The following is a 26,995-nucleotide window of genomic DNA, read 5'->3' on the forward strand; positions in this document are numbered from 1 at the left end:
GGTCCTGGTAAGGCACTTGGGGTATGAGGGTGTTACAAAACACACCTGGTTCAATGGGGTTGTGGTGCATGATTTAATAAGAAGGAAAGCTTCTACCAAAGCATGATTCTTCTTGTGCCCAATACATGTCTTTATGATGGTGGTGCAAACTAAGGGGTCTTTTGCCTAACTAGCCATTTACTCCAAATTATTTACCAAAATAACCAATATGACATTATATTTTCCAAAATAACCTTACTAAATGGTTAACCAAATCAAACCACATAATTAACAAAAAAAAAACCATAAAAAAACCCAACTTTTTTGTAAACCAACCGGTTTCCTAGGGTAAAAAGAATAAAAAAAAACTTTGAGGCTTCCACTATAATCTTTGCCGCCATTTTGATTGATTGGATTCAAGGCCATTCAAGGCCATCAACGTGTCTTCATTTTAATTATCTTCTGCTATTTCAAAAAGGTATCCTACTCAACTTATTAATCATATTCGATTATTTTCGGTACGTTTTTTTTATTTACCTACATATAGTATAATCTACAATCACTAATTGTATCGTTTTTTACAATCTGTTTAATGTTCTTGTTATTATGTTGATTACGTGTTGGTAATGTTAATTACGATGTAGTCTTTTAGGAAAATATGTTTACATCAAAAGAGCAAGCGTTTAGTTTTTTTCATGCTAAATTATTCTTTGACAGTAGTTGAAAAGTATTGCTTGTACAATAGTTTTCATTATTGTGTATGTATGTGTATGTAAATATATGATTTTGCAGCACTCTTCATAGAAAAGAATTGATTGTTGATCGACCTAGTTTGAATACAGGTCTTATTTCCATCATCTATCGACCATGGATATGTATTCGGCCACATCCGCTACTAGCTTACTTGAATTATTGAGTCAAGGGGCGTATAGAAACGTGAATGTCGATCTTATACCGTATATGGTACAAAATGAAACTTTTAATGACAATAATGATACGACTAATAATTTTGGGGACAATAATGTTGAATTGCTTGAATCCGATTAAATTGATTATGAAGAGCCTCCACATAAAGACTTCGTCGATCCGGTATACTTTGAGAATGCTGAGAATTGTAGGTTTCAGTTGGATCTACATGCCCCTCATGATTACCAACCTTATAAAGGTCAAGAGTTTACAGATAAAAACGCTCTCATTCACTATGTTACAAGATATGCCGTATCCGTGAACCAAACACACAAGGTTATAAAATCTAGTAAGACATTATGGTATGCAAAATGTGATAGATGTGATTGATTGTTGCGGACTCATATAATTTCTGGACAGGAAAGATTTTGTATAACTTATTTTGGTGAATCGCATATATGTGTCAACCAAAATATAAAGAGAGATCATTTGAATTTAGGCTCATCCTTCATTGCACGAGAAATAGAAGTATTAGTAAAAGCTCAAATTTCTATAAATGTTGCAGCAATTGTTGGCCATATAAGCCTAAGATATAACTTTCAGATCAGTTACAGAAAGGCATGGGTAGCAAAACAGAAAGCAATAAAGAGCTTGTTTGGCGTCTGGAAAGAATTGTACAAGATTCTTCCACAATGGATGAATGAGGTTGTAAAAGCAAATCCTGGCACAGTGGTGATATGGAGAAAAGAGGCGGGAGATGTTCCAGGTACGGAAATTTTTCAAAGTGTGTTTTGGTCTTTTGCTCCTTCATTTAATGCTTTTAAGCATTGTAGACCAGTTGTTAGTGTAGACAGAACACACTTGTATGAGAAATACAAAGGAACGTTGTTAGTAGGTGTGGCCGTAGATGGAGATGATAAAATTCTTCCTATTGCATTTGCTATTGTGGATAAAGAAAGTATAGATACATGGACTTGGTTTATGGCTTGTTTTCGTTCAAAAGTTTGCCCACGCAGGAAACTATGTGTCATATCTGATAGACATACTGGGATCCGAAATGCTATGTTATCTGATTGTTGGGCCCCACCACAAGCTGTAACACCCCCTCATACCAAGGTACCTTACCAAGGACTACCCTAACATGAAAGGCTGTTACCATCTCGGTTTCCCGAGGTTAGTATATCAAAGTTACAATTTCCAAACAACATTTATCAAAGTATATAAGTTAAAGATTACATTATCTCAGACCAACTCAAAATAAACGTACAAGGTCTCGATACAAATGAAATCCAAGACATCTAAACTCATAACAACGGAAGCTAGACTTGACGTGGTGACTCCCCATGACTGTCCCATAGCTAAACATCCGCATTACTGTCACAATCTGCTCACCATCCCGAATGGATCACCGCAGTTTTACAAAACAACAACACGGGGTCGGTACTACTCAATCAATACAAGACAACAACAATACAACCGGTGATCATCGATCTCACACGAAGAACCGACTACACACCGAAGTGTGTAGCCCCGCCAGATTACCCATCGCAACAGGTAATCGCTCGCCGATGGGTGACCTGACCCATCCCCACCTAGTCCGGCTCATCAACGAGCGACTAACAATCCCCTGTCCCTTAATGTGCACATCCCCTCCCGTGGCGGGTTCCACGGAGGGCGAACTAGGGTGTGAAGCCACTCCCGCAAGTGACTCCACCACAATCACAATCACATGACATCACGGCCATCTCAATCCGCTCATACCAACATCGTCACAACAATCCCCATACTCCGATGATCAGCAAATAACAACAATTACAACAAGCACAATCTCAAATCAATTGATGAGAACCGAGTAGGAAACCCTACCTTAGCAATCAACAGTGGGAAAGGACTTGAACACTCAGAAAGGCTCCTCTACGAAGTCTTCTCCTATAACATAATCATATCACACAATTACACATTGCACAATCCCCATATTTCCCCAATTCCGTAAAACACACAAGAACCCCAACGAATACAAACAACATAGAATAACACTTACCAAATGTAGGATGAGGAAATGTACGTAAGGACTCGAAGGTTTCGCAATCAACAAAGCAAAGGGGTGATTAAGGAGTAATTAGGGAGAGATTAGGGTTACGTAAGAATGATGAAGTAGAAATGATATTTTGAAAAGCGACGCGGATATAAAATAAATCTTAAACGCTCCCTAATCAAACCGTCGAAATAACACTTCGCCAAACCGGACAATCGGTCGAGTAAGTTTATACTCGGCCGAGTGTCCCATACTCGGTCGAGTGTTCACTTTACTCGGCCGAGTGTTCCTCGGCAGAACCAAAACAATACACAACCTCAGCACTACTCGGCCGAGTAGGTTCTACTCGGTCGAGTAGTCACCAAGGAAATTCCGTAGTGTTACAATCTTCCCCCCTTAAAAAGAACTTCGTCCCGAAGTTCACACTCTACTATAAAATAAAGCACAACACTACGCCACAAGGCTACACCAACCACATATAACAACACCAAGGAACTATACAAGTCACCACAAAAATCATTATCCCGAGTCAAAGCAAAACAACAAACAAAACGAAACACGACCGCAAAGTTCCAACCCAACCTATAAAACATGGACACTTAACACCAACTCCACAAACTACTCTTCCTTCCACAACATGGCTCACGATATCGTCTCAACTATAGCATAGGCTCTCAATACTGACTCCATAACATTACTTCCATAACACTCAATAGCACTCAACCCACAAAAGAAGATCAATCATCAAAACGGAATGTTACATTCTATCATCCTTAAAACGAACTTCGTCCTCGAAGTTTACTCAAACACATAAACATCATCTTCCAACTGTCAAAACTATTAGACTCATAATCATTATCATTCAATCATCAACAACACTTTGTTGAAATATTCTCTCATTGCTAAACATCGAACTACAACAAGCACGGTCATGACCTTTAATAAAATCAACACAAATATCCGTCCTTTATACTACACCAACACTCTACTTCCAATTATACTACCATATGCACAACCATCAAAATCTCTTTTATCGCATCCTACTCCTCTTAAGATAAATGTTACGTCCTCGTAACTCACTAATACTAGATCCTTCGTTATACCTCTCATTATCTTCATCACCACCACATGTCAAAGATAACCACTTATAATCGAGCAGTCGCCATGCATATATCTTAGGCTCTCTTACTTAAACAACTCTCATCCTTCAATTCACTCGTCACACCCCCTAACCTATACCTCAAAATCCTTAACTTAACCCAAAACTTCAACTCTTCCACATTACCGCAACATGACATATATCTTTATATAAACTATATAAAACTCATATCACCAAAAGCATAATTCACACTCCACACTTGTTACGTACACTCACACTAGATCCTCAAGTTCTTTTCTTTCATTACCGCAAAACTCATACATAATCGAACATGACACTAATTCCCAATATCCCGCACTCACTATCTCAACAAAAGATTATGAACCACTTGTCGCTTTGAGATCATTACAACACATATTCCACGAATCACTTGCCATGACTATGACTACCGATGCCTCATCTTAAAACAAGATAAAAATTCTTTTTGTAACAACTTCTCACAACTGTGTCCCATCAACAGAATATCACTATACCATGACAACAACGAAAACATATACAACTCTCTTTCACATCATACTCTACCCTCATTCCCAAAATCAAATCGGTAAGAAACATCAACAAAACAAAACAACAGTCTTTATGTTCAACCAAAACTCACAAGGAACAAATGACAAACAAAACAACAATCTATGTTTAACTGGTATGCACTTACGAAAACTCGTATTATAGTCATCTCACCTACTCCACCACAACCGGTGACAACATTGCAACATTGCCACCAACAGCCGCACCACAGTGCGAAAATACCCGCATCACAACTGTGATGAAATACCGTGCCATACACAATCCCATAAACACGACTCAATATAACATCTTGGACAACAAACTTACTCAAAAGCGCTTTACAGGATCACAACACCATACATAATACGGAATAAATAGACAAGCATCTCATGCATACCATCCATACTTTTCATGGATTAAACCTATATCATGAATACACATGCAAGTATAACCGGTCTTGTCAGACCACCCAAACTATCACTTTTTTTGATCATCATTCCATTAAGTTACCGTATCCAACATATATTACAAACATTCATATAACAACTTTATGACTATCACACCATACCGCATCTCGTGAGGTCACAACCTCACACAAACATTTACATACTCCTAAGACCCATAATCACATCCAAATAGCCAATCCACGATTACGTAAGTTACCACTTGACAATGAATACCTCTTATCCAGGACTTAACTCGGTGCCCTTCATAACATATCTTCTTTTACACACAATTATCACCACCCGTGACGTAGCCATATCATCATGTACCCAACTACTAACGAATACCTCATATATCCATACCTTAAAATCCCTCACAACCAAACATTAATCACCTTCACAAAATCAACCTCATTAGAACAACTAACTTCCCCAAAATAACATCATCCTCAACCACTAGTGACAATACTATGACACCAACATTTTTCATGTGACTACTCTCTTACTATCACTTCTTAATATAACAATCCTTTTCCTCCCTTTGGTTCTCATCCCAAACGACAAACATCAAATATATCAACAAAAATCACCTCAACACTATTTCCAATTTCATCCGTAATCGTATCGTCACCCGACTCACCACCAAAATCTCATATCGTGCAAATTCTTTACCCAACTTTTGCTTTCTTTAATTCCTCGAAACTCATGATTATCATGTTGTCCTGGAACTTCTATATAAGCGTAACTCAAATCCTCATGATAGTATCATACATCTCTACGATTCCTTACTTTTATATCACATATCCTCAGTGAACATGTTCCTAGTTTTACTCCCCTATTCTTTTCTTTTACCCTCGACAAACTCCCTTAATGATTCAACTCTTCATTATTTCTGTCTAACTCTTAAGTGCTCCGGTTACCTTCACATTGCTCCAAACTCAATCCCCATTATTTTATGTCGATATCATCTCACTCTTTCTTACCATGGGTCTTCTCTCATTATACTATAACTCCCAATTGTCACTAATCTATCCATAAAATCAACGTTTAAAGTTCAAACAATTGCATCTCCTTTTTTACATCACTAGGAAACCAAAATTCATCTCATAACGTTAGCTGCCCAAAGAATTACTCACTAGGCTCACATCGTGAAAATTCCAAATTCCCAAACTTGGTCACCATCTACAAATCCACGTCGCGACATAACTCTATCTAAGTTCACTATATAACCCTCTTCTCCATCCCTCTAAAGCAACCTTTCATTACATATATCCTTAAGCAACACAATGCTAACCGTCTCCCTCTATAAGTCCTTACACATCCCGAAATGTCACTATTCGTATCTCTCATCTCAATCTTTCATTCTCATGCTTCTTTGCACTTACATCACCCTTGCCCATATACACTTACTTTTATACTACTCAATACACGACTATTTCACTCATCATATCTCACAAAACATGCTCTTTACCTCGATTAGCTCATCATTCTTCCTTTTTTTTTTTTTTTTTTTTTTTTTTTTTTTTTCACTATCTCTCACAACCACATTAACACATGTCTTCCTTATCCAACACTTATCTCTCATAACCCGGCATTCTCCCTGTCATATCTTCCGGTAACTTACGTATCAAGACCGTCTCTCATATAAAAGAATGCGTTAAGACTCAAAACATACATGTGTATATACCCTATGACTCAAAACAATGAAAAACATAGCCACCGGCTCAAAACAAAAGTAAAAACATAGCCACCGACTCAAAACAAAAGTAAGAACATAGCCACCGACTCAAAGTGGCCGCCCAACGAGGTACTCGGTCGAGTACATAACATACTAGGTCAAGTACAAGGTACTCGGTCGAGTAACTATATTACTCGGTCGAGTTTTCGACTCCAGAAGCAACTCAATTGCCGCAGAAGGATTACTCGGTCGAGTATTGGGAATACTCGGCCGAGTAGACCTTACTCGGTCGAGTATAAGACTACTCGGCCGAGTTCACGACTCCAGACGCTAAACAGTATTATCACAGAAAGATTACTCGGCCGAATATGGAATACTCGGTCGAGTATAAAAGACACTCGGCCGAGTAGGGACTACTCGGTCGAGTATAGGCGCAGTTCTCAGCACCGTCCAGTTTTCGTAAAACAATCATATCTCACTCGTTACTTGGTCAATCTGGGCGTGTGACCTATCGTTAGAATCGTAAGAGGACAAGCTATCACCTCAACTTGGAATCACAGCAATATCTTTTCTAGAACTCGACTTATGACAGTTTTAAGACAACCCTTCCAAAATCGGTTTGTATACAAATCAAAAATTTCTTTTCAAAACAACTTTAACATGCATAAAACAAGCAATAACGACCCAATGCTTCTAAAAACCAGTACATAGTTGAACATTTATCATATTCACATTAAAATTAAACACCACATTTACATATACAGACGCATGACCTTAATCACATGCTTCTACCAACAATCAAGCATTAAAATCATCATATTCATATGCACATGTACCACTACCATACTTTATGCTCAACATTGTATTAAACAGGTAACATGATCACATTCTTCATGCTCAATATCAACCAGATACAATTTCACAATTCACTTTTCATCTTTTACCATGTTCCAACACTTAACATGCCAACATATTCCATGCTCAAAGTTTCAACATCAACAAATCGTCGATACATCTTTCAACTACTACCATATTCCACTTCTTTCCTCATTTAATCCAACCATGCACAAGATTCAAACTACAGATATCAAACACACATAACTCAAACATACAACAGTTTCCCCCCCCCATGTGACCGGCTTGAGATCGTAAGGGCCTTAGTGCGACTCCGGGACGTCTCCCAAGTCTTTGCGGTAGCTCCAAACAACTCTCCCCGGGTTCATTTTATTTAGACTCCCTAAGTTCATTGAGTTCATTAGTTTTAGGTGCCGGAATCGTCGGCTCTGATACCACTTTGTAACACCCCCCTCATACCAAGGTACCTTACCAAGGACTACCCTAACATGAAAGGCTGTTACCATCTCGGTTTCCCGAGGTTAGTATATCAAAGTTACAATTTCCAAACAACATTTATCAAAGTATATAAGTTAAAGATTACATTATCTCAGACCAACTCAAAATAAACGTACAAGGTCTCGATACAAATGAAATCCAAGACATCTAAACTCATAACAACGGAAGCTAGACTTGACGTGGTGACTCCCCATGACTGTCCCATAGCTAAACATCTGCATTACCTGTCACAATCTGCTCACCATCCCCGAATGGATCACCGCAGGTTTTACAAAACAACAACACGGGGTCAGTACTACTCAATCAATACAAGACAACAACAATACAACCGGTGATCATCGATCTCACACAAGAATCGACTACACACCGAAGTGTGTAGCCCCCCAGACATTACCCATCGCAACAGGTAATCCTCGCCGCCGATGGTGTGACCGCAGCCCATCCCCACCTAGTCCGGCTCATCAACGAGCGACTAACAATCCCTGTCCCTTAATGTGCACATCCCCTCCCGTGGCGGGTTCCACGGAGGGCGAACTAGGGTGTGAAGCCACTCCCCAAGTGACTCCACCACAATCACAATCACATGACATCACGCCATCTCAATCCGCTCATACCAACATCGTCACAACAATCCCCATACTCCGATGATCAGCAAATAACAACAATTACAACAAGCACAATCTCAAATCAATTGTGAACCGAGTAGGGAAACCCTACCTTAGCAATCAACGGTGGGAAAGGACTTGAACACTCGTAAAGGCTCCTCTACGAAGTCTTCTCCTATAACATAATCATATCACACAATTACACATTGCACAATCCCCATATTTCCCCAATTCCGTAAACACACAAAGAACCCCAACGAATACAAACAACATAGAATAACACTTACCAACAGTAGGATGAGGAAATGTACGTAAGGACTCCGAAGGTTTCGCAATCAACAAAGCAAAGGGGTGATTAAGGAGTAATTAGGGAGAGATTAGGGTTACGTAAGAATGATGAAGTAGAAATGATATTTTGAAAACTGACGCGGATATAAAATAAATCTTAAACGCTCCCTAATCAAACCGTCGAAATAACACTTCGCCAAACCGGACAATCGGTCGAGTAAGTTTATACTCGGCCGAGTGTCCCATACTCGGTCGAGTGTTCACTTTACTCGGCCGAGTGTTCCTCGGCAGAACCAAAACAATACACAACCTCAGCACTACTCGGCCGAGTAGGTTCTACTCGGTCGAGTAGTCACCAAGGAAATTCCGTAGTGTTACACAAGCATCTCACAGATTCTGTTTACGACATATGGTAAGCAATTTTCAAACTAAATTCAAAGATGTACACTTGAAGAATGTTATACACAGAGCTGCTTTGGAAAACTAAGTATGCAAATTTAACGAGCGCATGAATGCCATTGGATCCATCAATCAACATGCCAAAGAGTGGTGTGAATCTATACCGCTCAAAAATTGGGCCCTTTCTCATGATGGTGGTAAGCGATATGGGATTACTACAACAAATTTGTCTGAATCTTTTAATAATGTTTTGAAAGGTGCTCAAAGTCTACCTATCACAACTCTTGTTCAACTCACCTTTTATCGATTGAATAACTATTTTGATGAGAGGCGGGTATCTTGTGAAAGCATGCGGTCTAATGGTAAGAAATGGCCTGACACGGTCAATAACAAATTGAGTCACTATGCTAAAAATGCAAATAGGCATTTTGTTCAGAGATTTGATCATCAAGCAGGCATCTTTACAGTGATAACTGGTTATCATTCAAGTTCAGGTAATGTATGCAAAGGTGGTCATACTCATTTAGTCAATTTTAAGGAAAAAGTTTGCTCATGTCAAAAGTGGTAACTTTACGGAATTCCATGCTCTCATGTCTTAGCAGCATGTGGATCTCGGAACATTGATTTTGAGCCACTGTTAAAGCAATGGTATAAACTCTCTGATAGATGAACCATCTCAACCAAAACCTTAAGGTGATGGTTGAGGCCCAACTATTATAAATATTCCTATAACGCTCCCTCACTCAAATGCCCGTTGGGCTTGAAGAGTGGTTAGTTGTGCACCGGCTCCCGCGTACCGTGTGCTGGGTTTCCACTTCGAGTTTTTGAGGAGTTTTGAGGTTGCCAGGATTTGAACCCGTGACCTTCGGTCACACTGGCTCTGATACCATGATAGATGAACCATCTCAACCAAAACCTTAAGGTGATGGTTGAGGCCCAACTATTATAAATATTCCTATTACTTTCTTCGTTAGAAAATGTTTATGCTCCGAGATTTCATCCTATACCAGACAAGCGTTATTGGGATTCATATAGTGACAATGGACTTGTTCCAAACCCAAGTATGAAGAGAGTAAAAGGTGGTAGACCTCCATCCACTCGCCTAAAGAATGAGATGGATGTAAAGGAAAAAGGTGTGGCGAACCGATGTTCAACTTGCAAAAAAACTGGTCATAACTCTAGAACTTGTAAATTGACGAAGAAAAGGAAAGCAGAAGTATTGAGAAATGAAGGTATATGTATATTATTAGTCATTATGTGTTGTTTTTTCTTGTTTTTGTTATTACATTCATGACGTATTTTCATATTTATTGGCAGGTAGCTTGTAAGAGGTGAAGTTTGTTGAAGACGGATTTTTAGTTGAGGGGTGCTGAGTTGACGATTTTCATTTAGGTGTCCACAAGTTAGCTAACGGAAGACTTTTCTTCTATTCTAGTAGCAGGCTGTAGTTAGTTGTTATTTGGAAGCAGAAAATATCCTTCTTGTTTGGAAAAAGTCATCATTTGGCAGAACGATTATGCAGTCTCAGATCATTTTTTTTGGAATTTTGAATGCTGGATGAACTATCACAATTTTTATTAAGAGTTGGTTCAAGTTTGTTACTGTTAATTTTCTATTGTGCACTATAGATGTCTATTGTTAAGTCTCAAGTTTGGATTTTGGAGTATGGTGCTATGTACTGTACCACAAAAAAAAAATTGGGAAAATTGATAGTAAGTCTTGCATAAGACGCGCACTATCTATCTTATGCTTAAGACGGGTCAAATATTAAGATAATTTTTTTGCCATTTCCTAGGCAATAGGTGAGTAGATTTGGTATGAATTTGTCTCGTCTTAAACTTAAGACGGATAGAGACCGTCTTAAATGAGAAGTTGTGAAAATTGACAGATAAGCTTTTGAGCCTTCTTAATGTATGGCATGTCATTGAGCTTTGAAAATGATTGGCAGCTTCCGTCAATGGCTGGCATAGGTCTTGGTTAAGTAATTTTGATTTTGGTTTTTGGTTCACTAAACTAAACCGGACCATTGTTAAAAGAAAAATAATTGTTTGAACCAGCCATAATTATTTATATTGGTTCATAGCTTTATTTGACAACTTTGTTAATTGAATAGCCATTCTTGTAAATAAAATTGTTATTTGGTTATTTTGGTAAATAGTTTGGAGCAAATGGCTAGTTTGGCAAAAGACCCCAAACTAAGATCTCTACAATAGTATAATTGTGAATAGATGCCTTTACTGCTATGACGGTAATGCAAACTAAGATCTCTATAATAGTACAATTGTGAATTTGGCTAGAAAGGGGTATCATTTGGTGAATTGATGTACTCTATATGAAAATTTAGATCAGCTTCTACTCTTTCAATGCTCTTTCTCTTGATTTGCAACAAATCCTCACTTGTTGGTATTTTGCTGTGGATAGGGTAAAGACCTAGGTGAAGAGCAGAAAAAGATGTGCATTGATTACCACTATATGTAACACCCCCGTACACCAAGGTGCCTTACCAAGGACCACCCCAGTGTATGAAGATACTACCATCTCGGTTGCCCGAGATAGTCTTTACAACGGTGAACAAAGTGACAAGATACAACCAGAAAAGCTATCAAGACTACTAAGTCTGAATGTCAAGGACTTCTACTTTTGTAGCGTGATGACTCGACTCCCTTCCAAGCCCGCAAACAACATGACTAACTGCACCTGTCAAACCAACTGCTCACCATCCCCGAATGGATCACCACAGTTTTGAAAACACAACACAGGCCAGTTTAATGTATAACAAAATAAGATAAGTACAAAAAGGCAACCATCTGATCATCATCCACCTCCAAACTCCCGATCTCACATAGTAATCGACTACACACCGAAGTGTGTAGCCCTGCCAGATTACCCATCGCAACAGGTAATCCTCGCCGCTAGTGGGGACCGCAGCCAATCCCCGCCTAAGCCCCGCTCATCAACGAGCGATAGCCCTGTTCATTAACGTGCACATCCCCTTCTGTTGCGGGTTCCACCGAGGGCGAAACTAGGGCGTGAAGCCACTCCCGCAAGTGACTCCACTCAACAACCATCACAACAACCACACCAACTCCAACGCTCCAACAATGATCAGCACACAATCAATCGTACACAGTACAAACATAATCTTAAATCAATTAATGGTAAACTGAGTAGAGAAACCCTACCTTATCGCCAATCCATGAAAATGCATCCAACAATTAGCCAAACAAGACTCCGAGACGCATCCTAGCGATGCGAACCGACGACGACAGCGATGACATCCTTACTTGCATACTTCATATGTAACCCAATCCCCTTCCATGGTTAGTGTCTAGGCTAGATGAGAGTGTAGGGAAAGGTGGGTGATAGATTAGAGAGAGATATATATTAGGGTTAGAGAGAAATGGAACCGTCGAAAATGAAATAAGACTTGCGAACTTGCGTTTTATAATAACGCGTCAACAACGGCTATACTCGGTCGAGTACTCTCATACTCGGCCGAGTAAGCCTTACTCGGTCGAGTGTTACCACCACTCGGCCGAGTAGTCCATACTAGGTCGAATAAACAACTACATAAGTCACTTATCCTCTCACCTATCCCCTCGCAAGGTATTCCGTGGTCAAAAGGTCGGTCAAATAATCCTTAACTAGGGCGGGTATTACACTATATACCACCTAGCCTCTGGCATGAAGAAATAGTATGATTTTTCGTGATGCAAAATGTCTTGCTAATCTTTGTTTAAAAATCCAGTACGTCATTAGTGTTCGTATGTTTCATTGTAATATGGGTTTGTCTGAGGTTTATTTTCTTCTCGGCTTAATGTAGGGGACTTTTACAGTCTCCTTTGTAGAAAAGGATATTTAAGGCCTTATAAATTTTGTCTTGTTTATAAAATATCCTTACTTTTCTACACAAATAAATAAATAAACCTTGAAAAAAAAAATCCAATATCAAATACTCATATTAGTACTTTAATTGAAGGTGTCATTGGAATACTTAAAAAGTTGGTTTCATTTCAACAGTTACCTACTAAACTATTTTCACATAAAATAATTAGATATTAGAGTTTATTATTAAAAATACTTGGTTTTACATATATAGGTATATACTAAAAGATTTATCGTCAATACTACTACCAATGAGTTCATTATATTAATTTTGATAATCAATTAACCTCTTACTTTAATATTACAAAATGTTATTTTACTAAAAGATATTATCCCATCAAATACAGGGTGTCTTATACTTCCTCCATTCTCATATGATGTACCCATTTTATTAAAATACTCCACTCATATATTCAACAAATGGGTACATCATATAAAAACGCAGGAAGTATCTATTACCAAAAAAAGAAATATATATTCATCCTTAGCTAAAGCTTGCAAAGTCCAGAAAGTAATTATACACCTGATGTACTACGTACTACCAGTTGTATAGTTTTTGTGTATTATAATAAAGTTTTTAAGTTTTGTTTTAAAAATTATGAGTTTACTCTAAATTTTTTAATTTATTTACTTAAATATCAAGCTAAAAAAATTACAATAAAACTCAAAAACATTACGTATAAGTTTAGTTAAATTTGAGTTTTGACCGAAAAAAAAATTAAAATATACGAGTAACTTATAAACTTTAATAAAGCTCGTAAAAAATACACATATGCTCAAAAACAAATAAAATTTGAGGTAGTACATCCGATATATGTTCATTTTTTCCTACTAAGTCGTGTGACAAATATAAAACAAATTTTAATAAAGATTGATGGGAAAATGCACACGGTGCCCTTGAACTTTCGATTTTTGTCCGAAATACCCAATTTTTTGTTCCGGAAAACTTAAAGAGGCTATAACCCGTGTCTACGAGTTCAGAAAGTGATAATTTTTTTTTTCAAATCGATTATCTTTCCGAGAACTACGATTTGAAAAAAAATTGTCGTATTTGGATCCCGTAGCTAGGAGTTTTTGTACGTCAAAGTTTTATTTACCGAACAAACTTTGAGTGACCATCTCTCTTTGTCACGAATTCCAAACACGACAATTTTTTTTTTCAAGTCATAGTTCTTGAAAAGATAATCAATTTGAAAAAAAAATCGTCACTTTCTGAGCTCGTAAACACGGGTTATAGCCTCTTTAAGTTTTCCGGAACAAAAAATTGGGTATTTCGGGCAAAAATCGAAAGTTCAAGGGCACCACGTGCATTTTCCCAAGATTGATTATTGTACTCAAACAAATAATAAAACATGAATTATCCACCAAAATAGGAAAAATAAAAATAAAAAGGAAAAAAACACAGCCAAGATATAACTGCCAATTTGCCAAACTACAAGTGCAAGCTACGCCATGTTTATTTATTTTATTTTATTTTTTTATTTTTTTTCATCTCAACTACTTACACACAAAAAATGTCCCACCAACTTAGACAGTTAACCTCAAACAACAAGAGAATAAGTGAAATTACTGAAAGCTCCTTTTCATCTTCTCAAAGATCATTTAAACTTCAATCTCAAGGTGTTAATAATCTACAACTACTTAATCATACACCAACACCAACACCAACACCAACACCACCACCAACAACTAAAACAACAGTTGAACCCTTTTCTCGTCGTGTCGTCGACGTTTATTGCACCTGTTTCGGAACTTGGCCTAAGAAATTTGGCATCAACAAGAACAAGCAAATTTCTTTTGATTCTACGTCTCCCATGGCAACCACCGCGGCTAATGAGCAACTTAGAGGGCCGCTCGACATGGTATTTTTTTTTATATGTTTTTCGGTTTTTATCACAAACATTTATTAATGAATGATCGCATTATTAGCAGTGGCGGGTTTAGAATTTGCTATTAGGGGGACGATTTCAATAGGGACGAGCGCTCCTGCTAACCCCTCCCTCCACCACTCCTTATTAAACAAAAAATCGACAATCTTATACGTAAATTTGTGTTGTGGTGTAATTTAGGTATGTATATAATGTTTTTATGGTGTGTATATATATATGTAGGGAAAGAAAAATTATGGTGGTCAACGGATAAGAGAAGAGTTGCAAAGAGAGGTATTTTCTAAATCATGTAGTTATAAATTTTGTTATTTGTGTATTAAATTTTTTCGAATAAGTTTCCTGAGAAACCGTTTAAAAGTAACAAAAAAAAGAAAAAATTAAATTAAAATGATAACGAATTTTTATAGTCTCTTTTAAGAATTTGTGAAATCTTTTTTCCTGTTTGAATGATTTAATTTTGATTAATAAACAGAACGACTTGTGTGCTCTCCATCCACGATTTCCACGTACAACTTTTGGTTATGGTCATTTAATTTTAAGTGCATGAGAACGAAACTATTGTACGACTAGATTTCTTGAATGTGAGTACGTTGTTGTATCTTGTGATGTACTATATTGATTGATGGACAATTAAATAAGATATCGCCATTATCAGGTTATACTAAATTTCAATATAGTACTATCCGATGATATTATATCATTATTCTGTATTAAATGCGCGTATATTGTTACTTTAGGCGGGTGATAGTGTGATACCCGACTCTCCATATAATTTAACATTATGGTATGTCAATAAATTGACGTATATTTTGGTGGTGCGTAATAAAATTACCCGATATACTAAATTTATTTTATTAAAGGTTCAATTCTTACTATAGAATTCAATCTTTTTTCACCCTGATATGCAAAATCTACCTTTGGACAATTTTCCTTTTGATCTATATTGATAGTTTTCCATAAAAATAACACAATCAACTTGTATGTCAAATATACTCAAAAAAATTTCTTAGGCCCTTTTGTATATAAAAAAGGGATTTGAAAAAGAATGGAAACAATCAATGTTATTAGGATTCAAATTATACTTTGGATCAACGAAGTAGATATAGTATAATTAATAGGTAGAACTAGTTTAGATCCCGCACAATGAATTCGCGGTATTTATAGAGTTACTAATATAGACCCCGTGCAATATATCCATGGTATTTATAGAGTTTTGCTTTTTAGTGTATTATTTATAAAATTTAAATTGACAGTTCACTTATTTTTCATGTTTCTCCTTAATGTATTTTGATTAGAGAAATAAATAAAATTTTAAACCGTAAGAAGTAATAAAATGAGTGTTTTTTTTTTACTGAGAAATTAATGATGTTAATGTACAAATATTTACTAATAACATATTTTTAGCTGCAAATTTTTATCATAAAAAGTCAATGAATTTTAACAAATATTTACTAATACTATATTTTTTAGCCGCAACTTCTTATCATAAAAAGTCAACAAATTTTTATCAATAAGTTCTTTAAAAAAAGAATTTCTTTATCCTAAAAAGATCGGAGATAAATTTGCGTAGAATGAAATATTAAATGTTATATATATTTAAATACAAAAGATTATATCCATTTATAACTTATCACGTTCACACCTATAGCATATGATAAAAATAACAAGCACTATTCTAGGAAATATGTTTTAGGCGGAAAAAGTTGGAGTTTCGCTTATTCATTTAGTAAATAAGAGATTGGATTATATAATCCTAAAAATTTATTAAATATAGTAGTTTTTTATTTGGTAAAAAACAAATATTTAAAGATTAAAATACTTATTTATTAATAATATTTATCAACAAAATATTAACAATCCCCATCCCCAATTCTACTAAAAGAATTGGTGAATGTAGGGATTTTCCCGCTTAAATAATTATCCTACAAATTGGGCCTAAAATTTTTGGATATTCTATATAAATGTTGGGCTTTACATATACTCTTTAACTCTTGTGTGTCAATATGTGAATAAAGTATTCTACCAATTATTTTGATCTGCCATACATTTTACATGTGACGTTATTATATCATATACGGTCAAACTACTAAATATTTTACTAATACTCATTTATCATCATTTTTTTTTATAAAAAATGTATTTAATATTTAACAAATGTAGACTACAACGTTAAATTTAACAAGTTAATGTGAATTTTACCTCTTAATATTAATCATTATTTTACCTCTTAATACAACACGAAAATAGATATTAATGTAATTTTTTTTTTAGAGAGAAAAGAACAATTCATTAATAGAACGTCATACGGCACTTACAAAGAATAATTATAATCGAAAACAAATCTAATGGAAACCAAAGAAAAATAATTTTCTTATAAACTAGGGATCTCAAAACAGCATCTGACAATTCGGCTCGTCCTATTATCGCTATCTTCATGTAGCTTTTGAGGGGATCATTCGTTTGATTTATGAGATAAAATTTATCTCTGACTGGTTCCAAAGATTGTTGACAAATCACTTTTACCCTTTGAAAGAACACGCTGCAAACCATCAACGAACTACTCTTGACCATATTACTGATGAAACTAACCCCATGAATAAATGGAAAAACCCCGAAATAAGGGACAGAAAAACGATTCTCCCCAAAAGGGAGACTTTTATTGAATAAAAGATAAATATGCATATTATTGATTGAAATTTGAAACAATTTTGGGGCTTACCATCGATCGATTGATGATCGATGGAAGCCCCCTATATAATATGATGGAGGCTAGGGTTTTTTTAGAGAAAGTTTTTAGAGAGAGAGAGAGAATGTAATTTTTAATTATTAATAATTGTAAACTATAATATTAGAGGTAAAGTTTAATTGTTAAATGCAAATTTCTCTACATACTTACAATCTAAAAAAACCGTGTATTTGTATGAGATCTAAACTAGTTATTATGGTTTTAATAACATTATACAGTACTATATTAGTGTGTTTCTACTAGCTAGTTACACGAAATTCGGGTTCCGTAATGCCATTATATAAAAATGTATACTTATTTTTTTTCGTATAAGCGGATCGTAAGATCGTATTATGATCATAACTCTAGAAATTTTAAAATGAGTAGGATTGTAAGATTTTACAAGTATGAATAAAATCGAAGGATTCATATCAATAAAATCGGGATTTTATAATTATGGGATAATGTCATTTGATGGAGAGAGCGATAGTTAATGGAGTAGGGACAATATAACTAACTAGCTAAGGCATGGAATTAATAATCAAACAGAACATTCTTTGCTGATTTGCTTGTACATTACGAGTAATTAAATGAATTAATTAATTGTAGGTATCAGTGCTGGAAAGAATGCTTAGCCATGAAGAGAAGATACGTGAAATCATGCAACAAGCGTATAATCGAAAACCTGGCATGGAATTTACTCTCCCTAATTATCTTCCTCCTAAGGTACCCACGCACTCACAAACTTTCATTGTGCCAATTTGTCGCAAAAGAAGTTTTTGTTACGGGTTGGCCGTCGCATACACAATTTGCGACAGATAACCCGTTATAACAGGTCAAATCAAAATCAATAAAACTCAAATAAATAGGAATTTATAATAGAACACTAATAGCGCCATGCCAATAAATCAATAATTTTGGTCAAAGAGCCATTTTTTCTGCGACAGATAACAACGGATTATCCATTGCATGATATCTGCATTGCTAGTGATTTGACTTTTCATTGCAAGCTTATTTGTGCAACTTAAAACTTTTTTTTTTATCGCAAACTGTCCGTCACAAATCTCGTTTTTTTAGTAAAAGTTGTTCTTTTGTAGTTTTGTTATGTCATTTGGCTAAATTCTTAGACAAATTTTTAGGTACACCTAGAGTTGTCAAGTTTGACCCGACTCGAACGTGAGCAAACCCGACCTGACAGAACCCGAGAATATTACAACTCGAAATCGACCAGACCCGACGACAACTCGTAACCCGAGATGACCCGATGATTAGTGATCCGAAACCGACCCGACTTGATGACGATCCGTAATCCGACATGACTCGATGATCAGTGATCCGAACCCGACCCAGACCGGTCCCGATATTGATCGACCCGATACCGACCCAATTAAATTGATGAACCGACAATTATTAAGTTTAATATTGATTGATCAAATATTGATCAAAATGAAATTAATTTTATATTTAGATTGATATGTTTGACTTAATAATACTTGAGACTTGACCCGTCACAAACTTTGTTTTTTTTGCATTAAGCTAATGATATTGGTGATGTTGGTATATTCCAGATGAAAGAGGTATTGTCTGAGCTAGTAATGGTTGAAGATGAGATTGCTAGGCTTGAAACCCAAATACAAAAGATTCAAAATGACACTAAAAGTGAGCATGAAGCTACACAAAAATTAGCAACAAAACAACTCGCAACGATTTCAAAATTACGAAATGCAAGTACTTCCAAACCCAACCCACATGATGAGACTAATGATCAACTAGAACAACTGCCTTCTTATGATAACAAGGCTTTGCATTTCATTAGCAAAGCCATCAATGGCGGCGGCTATAGTCTCAATGATTTCACCATCAGTAATCACAAGATTGGAACCCAAAGCTCGACTAGTACTCTAGGTAACTCGTCTTCCACTTTAGAGAACCGCAAAGAAAGTGGAATTAATGACAGGGTTATCATTGCTAAGAGCAGTGGGATGCTCAAGCCTTCAGCTTCACCAATGCGAGAGTTTAGACATCCTCCAGCTTCGCCTTTACGTGATTTTAGACATCCCACTCCTAAGGTAAACTTCTACTTCTTTCGTTTCTATCATTTATTCATGATTAGTACTTGACTATATATATATATATACTAGTGATGTTCAGCTCGATTCTGTTCAGTTCAGTTCAATTCAGCTTCATTCAGCTGAAAAGTTTAGTTCAATTCAGCTCTATTCAGCTGAATAGTACTAAAGTATAATTTACGATCTCTGGTGTAGCCACAAGAAAGGAGCAGTACAGAATTCCGAGCAGATCAAGCCAGAAAAGCCTTACCGGGACAAACAAAAATGGAAGAGATGAGTAGCGGAACAAAATGGCAACCAAACAAGCTATCTGAAAACATAATGAAGACAATAATCCTGCTATATGTGAGACTAATACGAACATCAAGGCAAAGTGAGATCGAGAAATCAGGACCAGTATCAAGATCCTTAAATTATACTGCAGTGAGTTTCAGAAAAGAAGCAGGGGTGAATTTATCAACAAGTTTAGTACTTAACAAGGAGTCGAAACAGCAAGACCCGTATGGTGTTTTTGATATAGAAGGGGCTGTTAGAAGAGACATTGGTCCTTATAAGAATCTTGTTGTCTTTTCGTCAAGTTCTTTGGAACCTAAGTTTGTTTCTCATCCTAGCTCAATCTCTTTGTTTCAGAAGTTAAGGTAAGTGAACTATGTCTCGGTTTTCTAATTGTGAAATATTCGTCGCCAATTTGGATATTATGCAGTTGGCAAAGGATTTCATACGGATTTTGGGATAAGATTCTACAGTCGCCAATCTGGCGACTGTTTTCAGTCGCCCGTTTTTTTTTCTGTCGCCAAATTGGCGACTGGTCTTACATTCGCCTACTTTAGACGCCTTTAACAGGTTTTCTTGTAGTGATTGGATGCGTTTCTCGACTCATAGTTTCACTACCGGTGTAGGGGCTTACTTAGCAGTCTTCAGAAGGTGGACCTTCGATCCTTGACCGAACAGCATAAGCTTGCGTTTTGGATGAATATATACAATGCTTGCATAATGCATGTAAGTCATACCATTCCTTCAATGTACTATTTTATTAATGATCATACTCCAGTCCTTCCTCCGTCTTAGTCAATAGTTATCATTGTTTCAAATTCCCCTTGATATTTCAAGCAATGTAACTATTGACAGGGATCGAGGGAGTATTATTTGTTATGTTTTTAGGTAACTAATTTGAATTGTTGAAACATTCACATAGGGATATCTCAAGTTTGGTGTGCCTACTAGCCCAGATAAGCTGATCAATTTGCTGAACAAGGTATCATCGTCTATACACGATTTGTCACCTAAATTATCTTGCCAAAGTCATTTGTTACCTAAATTACTACGAAAAACTCAACCCATTTATACGTTATACAAATTCTCATATGAGAAGGTCGCAGCCTCGAAGGCATGAAACAGGTCTAAGCAACTTATATAGTCTATCATGGGTACTTATTGACTTATTGTTGATACATTTATTGATTAGAGATGAGAATTTCTTTAATTTGTTCCGAATTTTCAAGAAGGTAGTCCTCTTAGCTTGATCCATGTACATACTAGATACTTCATTTCTTGTTTAATACGAGTATATTATAATCTTCATTTGGATCTAGGCAACTCTTAACGTAGGAGGGAAGATTGTGAATGCGCAAGCCATAGAACGTTGTATCTTGAGGAAACCGACCCAATCAACCACAAAACAGGTAATTTCCTGTGCATATACTTCCTTAAAACCGACCCAATCAACCACTACGACGTAAAATATGACTTGACCGTGATATTTTGGTTGCGCTGCAAAGGTTGAAATGGATACCAAGGAAGCAATCATTCATGAACAATACGGGCTGAAATCAGTAAATTCAAATGTCATTTTCGGCTTATGCTATGGAACCCGATCATCTCCTGCTGTAAGTCTAATACTCGCTCTTCAATACGGGTTTTTTCCCGGCTACTCATTTTAAGTAATAAAATGTGTTGTTCAGGTGAGAATATACACAGCAGAGGGAGTAACATCAGAGCTAGAAAAATCAAAATTGGAATACCTACTAGCATCAATATCGGTAACTAGTTCAAAGAAGATTTGGTTGCCGGAGTTACTGATTGAAAACATGGTTGATTTTGCAAACGACATGGATTCCTTAGTACATTGGGTTTGTCAACAATTACCCACCTCTGGTTCACTCAGAAAATCGATTGTCGATTGTTTTCGAGGGGTCGCAAGTAATAGTGGTAGGATTTTGTCACAACCTGCTAATAATGTTGAGACATTGTCATTTCAATTTGAGTTTCAGTATCTACTACAAGTATGACTTTGTTTTTTGTTTTTGTTTTTTTTGGGTTGAGACTTGAGAGTTATACTCTGAGCCATGAAAGCAAATACTGAGTGTATGTGTAATGTTTAGATGATGCAAAAGGCAATGAGGAAAGTGCACTGCTCAACTTGCGGCTATTGCATGAGAGTTTTGTATTACTTATTGAATAATATGAGTGTACCACTGTACCAGGATGATGCCTTTATATATGGAGGGATTTACATTTAACCTACTAGATGACTTAGCTAACAAACAAAGTACACCCTCCGTCCTGGTCAATTGTTGTCATTTTGTTTAGGCACAAAATGTTAAAACATGGAATCTCTGGCATGAAATCGCCATTAATGAAAGCTTTAAGCTCTTGAAAATGAAAGAGAATTGGTTAGGATGTATTGTAACTGTATTGAACACAAGAGTAAATAGAATTGTGTATTCTGTATTGCTTAACTTAGAAATGGAATGATACATCCTATTTATATACAAATGATCTACTAGAAGTTTCTGAAAATATCTACTAACAACTTTCCTAACCGATTCCTGAAATTACGGAAGTTCTAACAACCTTCCAACAAACTTATTAACAAACTCCCTTCTTGAATATCAGCTTCATCCTGCGGAATCAGTCATGCTCTGTTTTCGTTGGGCTTTTGCCTTGTGTCTGGGTTTATGCTTTGAGTTCAAGGCCTCTGTCTTAGGTGAATCATGAATAGGAGAATCATCCTTCTCATAGCCACCCCTCAAGTTGGCATTGCAGGAAGACGGAAGGAAGTGCAATCCCAACTTGGAAGCAAGGAAAAAATGCTGCTGTTGACCCAACGGTTTCGTCATAAGATCAGCTAATTGCATGCTTGAAGACACATGTGCTGTGGAAATAAAACCTTCCTGAACTTTTTCCCGAACATAATGACAATCCATAGTGAGGTGCTTGGTTCGTTCATGGAAGACGGGATTAGCTGCGATGTGCTGTGCAGCTTTGTTGTCGCAGTTGAGCTGAATGGGGAGAGGAGAATCAACTCGAAAATCATGAAGCAATGAGTGTAACCAGACAAGTTCACTGGCAGTGTATGACATAGATCTATACTCGGATTCAGCAGAAGATTTAGACACCGTCTTTTGTTTCTTGGTTTTCCAAGAAACAAGAGATTGGCCAAGAAAAACGCAATAGCTTTGTGAGAGACACGGCCTTTGAACCGACAAGTGCCCGATCTGCGTCACGGTAAGATCTCGATCGAGATCATGTCACGGGATAGAATAATTTGCATCAATTGTCCCTTTGAGATAGCGTACTACATGGAGAGCAGCCTGCAAATGTGGAAGTCTAGGAGCACTGAGAAATTAGCTGAGATGTTGAACACAATAGGATAGATCAGGACGAGTGAGGTTGAGATATAATAACTTCCCCACCAGACGTCTGTAAATCTCAGGTTCAGTGATTAGCTCACCTTCATCAGTAGAAAGGTGAAGGCCACGAGGGAGAGGGAATGAAGCAGGCTTGCAATTGTCCATACATGTATCTTTAAGAATATCAAGAACATACTTGCGTTGGTTGACAAGCAAGGCAGCAGATGATCTGATAATTTCTAATCCCAAAAAATAACGAATCAACCCAAGGTCCTTGATTGTAAATGCTTTATCAAGAGAGTGCTTGAGGTCTTGAATAAGGTAAGGATTATTGCCTGTGATCAGAAGATCATCAACATAGGCAAGAACAATGACAAGAGAAGAATCCATGTCCTTGATGAAGAGAGAATAATCATTTTTGGACTGTGTAAAATCCTTGGAAATAAGCAACTTTGTGAGCTCAATGTTCCATTGACGAGAGGCTTGCTTTAAGCCATAGAGAGAACGTTTTAATTTGCAAAACTCGCCAGGATTGCCTTTGTGGTAACCAGCAGGAGGATGCATATATATTTCTTCATCTAGATAACCATGAAGGAACGCATTATTTATATCCAACTGGTAAATGGGCCAATCCCTGGATGCTGCAACAGAAAGAAGTACCCTAATAGTGCTAAACTTAGCAACAGGTGAGAAAGTGGATTTATAATCCTTCCCTTCAACCTGTGTGTAACCCTTGGCAACCAAACGTGCCTTATATCTTTCAACAGAACCATTAGGATTAAACTTAATCTTGAAATTCCATTTTGATCCAATGGGTTTAAAACCAGGTGGTAAGGGAGCCATCTCCCAAGTACCATTTGCTTCTAATGCATGAAGCTCCTTATCCATGGTTGCCACCCATTTTGGATCAGTTTGGGCTTGAGAATAGGAAGTAGGCTCAATAGTACTGAGAACAGCATTAAGTGAAGCTTGATAAGAAGAAGGATAGGTATCGACATGGAACACATTGAAGGAGTCAGAATTAGAAACTGACTGGTTAGAATGAGAAGAAATAGTGGGACAAACAAAGTCTTGTAAATGTGAAGGAACTTGTCTGGACCTGGTGGACCTTCGTGCAGGGATGTCTGGAATAGAAATAGAATCAGGAATTTCAGTAGTTGTATCAGTCATAGGTACTGCAGTTTCTGCAGTAGAACTGGGAATGAGAGAACCTGTGGGTGCTGATATGTCTTGACCCACAGTCGCAGGTGAGGACTGAGGCATAAGAGAATCATCAAAAATAGAAGGATGAGGAATAGAAACAAGATGTTGTGGATTATGGGCAGGAACTGTGGTCTTGAATGGAAGAGTATTCTCATAAAAGATAACATTTCTGCTGACAAACACCTTGTGTGTGGCTAAATCATAAACTTTATAAGCCTTCTGGCCATAAGGATAACCAAGGAAAACGCATTTGATTCCCTTGGCAGCAAACTTGTCTTTATGAGGAGTGGGATCCAGTGCATAGCATAAACATCCCAAAACCTTCAATTCATCATAGCTTGGTGGTTTTCCTAATAGAACTTCATAGGGAGTCTTCCAATGAAGAACAACAGAGGGCATTTTATTGATCAAATAAGTAGCTGTTAGAAGGCATTCTCCCCAAAACTTCTTAGGAAACCCAGCATACAACATTAATGCCCGAGCTGTCTCAATCAAATGCCTGTGCTTCCTTTCCACCCGGCCATTCTGTTGAGGGGTGTAAGGGGCACTTCTTTGATGACAGATACCTCGAGCTAAGAATAATTGTGAACAAGTAGCTTGCAAGATCTCTGAACCATTGTCACTGCGGATGGTCTTGACTAATTTGCCAAATTGAGTGTGAATTTGTTGCAAGAAATTTTGAATAATAGTACTAACTTCAGTTTTGAATTTAAGAAGAAAAGTCCATGTAATACGAGAGTAATCATCAACAATGGTGAGGAAATAATGTGCCCCAGTGAGAGAAGGAGTCTTATAATGACCCCATAAATCAATATGAAGGAGATCAAAAGAGTTTGATGCCCTGGAAGTACTGCGAGGAAAAGGAAGAACATGCATTTTGGCTAAATTGCAAACTTCACATTGATAAGATTTCAAACCATTACAACTGAGATCCTGTATATGTTGCATTTTAGCTAAAGAAGTATGTCCAAGACGAGCATGAAACAAATCAAGTTGTGCGTAGGACTTATTTGTACAATTATTACATTGAACAGAATTAAAAGAAAGAGACTGCTGATGACTAATCTTCAATTTATAGAGACCAGCTTCCCTTTGACCCATTGTAATCGTTCCCTTAGAAGCAGGGTCCTGAATAATGCAGTGATCAATATAGAAATGAATTAGCATACGAGAAGAAGACAATAATTTCCCCACTGATTGCAAATTATGCCTAAAATCAGGTATGAGCAGCACATCATGAAGAATTAATAAAGGATGCAGTTGAATATCACCAGAATAACGAACTAACTTGGTGGTACCATCTGGTAAACCAACAATAATAGGCTTAGGAAGCAATTTTAGAGAAGAAAAATATGACTTGTGTGCTGTCATGTGGTCACTGGCACCAGAATCCACAATCCAATCACTATTATCAATTTTGCAGGCGGTAGTAATAGCGTTAGTGACTAAGGCATTACCTGCAAAATTGACAGAAGCATTGGCATATTCTGCAGAACAAGTGTTTCCACCCTGCTGATGCTGCAACATCTGCATTACTTGCTGAAACACTGCCTGAGCAATATCAGTCTGGCTTATATGATTACCTTGAGGATTGGATTGAGAAGGACCTGCTTGAGATGAACCAGTATCCATCATCTGTGTGTCAGAAAATCCTAGAGGATGATCATCATCTCCTTGCACATTTGCATTACCAGAAAAACGTGCAAGATACTTTGCCTTTAATTCTGGATGCAACACGAAACATGTATCTCTAGTATGTCCTGATTTGGTGCACTGAGGACACCAACGCTTGTCAGTCTTTGGCTTCTTAAAATCCTTTTTCTGACCACCTTGTTGAGGAGCATGTGAATTAGATGCACTACTTTGATTGAATGCAGGAATACCTTGCTTGCCAGAGAACAAGGCACTCATTTCATGAGTAGCATTCATCATACTTGAAATCTTCTTTTGAGATTCAACTTGTTGAACAAGAGAGTAAACTTTGTTGATAGACGGCATAGGCTCCATAGAGAGAATCTGTGACTTTAGGTTATCATAGGAATCACTTAATCCCATTAAGAAAGTAAGAACTTTCTCAGTTGAAGCTCTTTCGAGCATTTTCTTCAGAAGATTGCAGGTGCACTTGGCAAGGATACCACAAGTTCAATCAGGAAAACCTTCAATTTCATCAATCTGATCCCAATATCTCTTGAGTTTGCTGAAGTACTCAGCAACAGAACTTTTGTCTTGCTCAACATTCCTTA

At 37.0% G+C, this 26,995-nt stretch overlaps 1 protein-coding gene across 1 annotated transcript; it reads left to right on the forward strand.

The window, feature by feature from the left end:
- The first annotated feature begins 14,705 nt into the window (after window positions 1–14,705).
- Window positions 14,706–22,331, forward strand: LOC141637960 (uncharacterized). Its single transcript, XM_074447387.1, has 10 exons — window positions 14,706–15,096; window positions 15,346–15,396; window positions 18,458–18,574; window positions 19,417–19,917; window positions 20,113–20,555; window positions 20,817–20,916; window positions 21,113–21,172; window positions 21,510–21,599; window positions 21,696–21,803; window positions 21,879–22,331. The coding sequence occupies exons 1-10, from the start codon at window positions 14,749–14,751 to the stop codon at window positions 22,203–22,205; spliced, it is 2,145 nt and encodes a 714-aa protein (XP_074303488.1). The 5' UTR covers window positions 14,706–14,748; the 3' UTR covers window positions 22,206–22,331.
- Window positions 22,332–26,995: the final 4,664 nt, after the last annotated feature.

This window comes from Silene latifolia, unplaced genomic scaffold, assembly GCF_048544455.1.
Source record: "Silene latifolia isolate original U9 population unplaced genomic scaffold, ASM4854445v1 scaffold_159, whole genome shotgun sequence".
In the NCBI taxonomy this organism is placed as follows: domain Eukaryota; kingdom Viridiplantae; phylum Streptophyta; class Magnoliopsida; order Caryophyllales; family Caryophyllaceae; genus Silene; species Silene latifolia.

Excerpts from the sequence above, each read along its gene's own strand:
- LOC141637960 (XM_074447387.1), top strand. The coding sequence starts at position 14,749 with ATGTCCCACCAACTTAGACAGTTAACCTCAAACAACAAGAGAATAAGT. Across the intron at positions 18,575-19,416 it reads CTAATTATCTTCCTCCTAAG|ATGAAAGAGGTATTGTCTGA; the intron begins GTACCCACGCAC and ends GGTATATTCCAG. Across the intron at positions 21,600-21,695 it reads CCCAATCAACCACAAAACAG|GTTGAAATGGATACCAAGGA; the intron begins GTAATTTCCTGT and ends TGCGCTGCAAAG.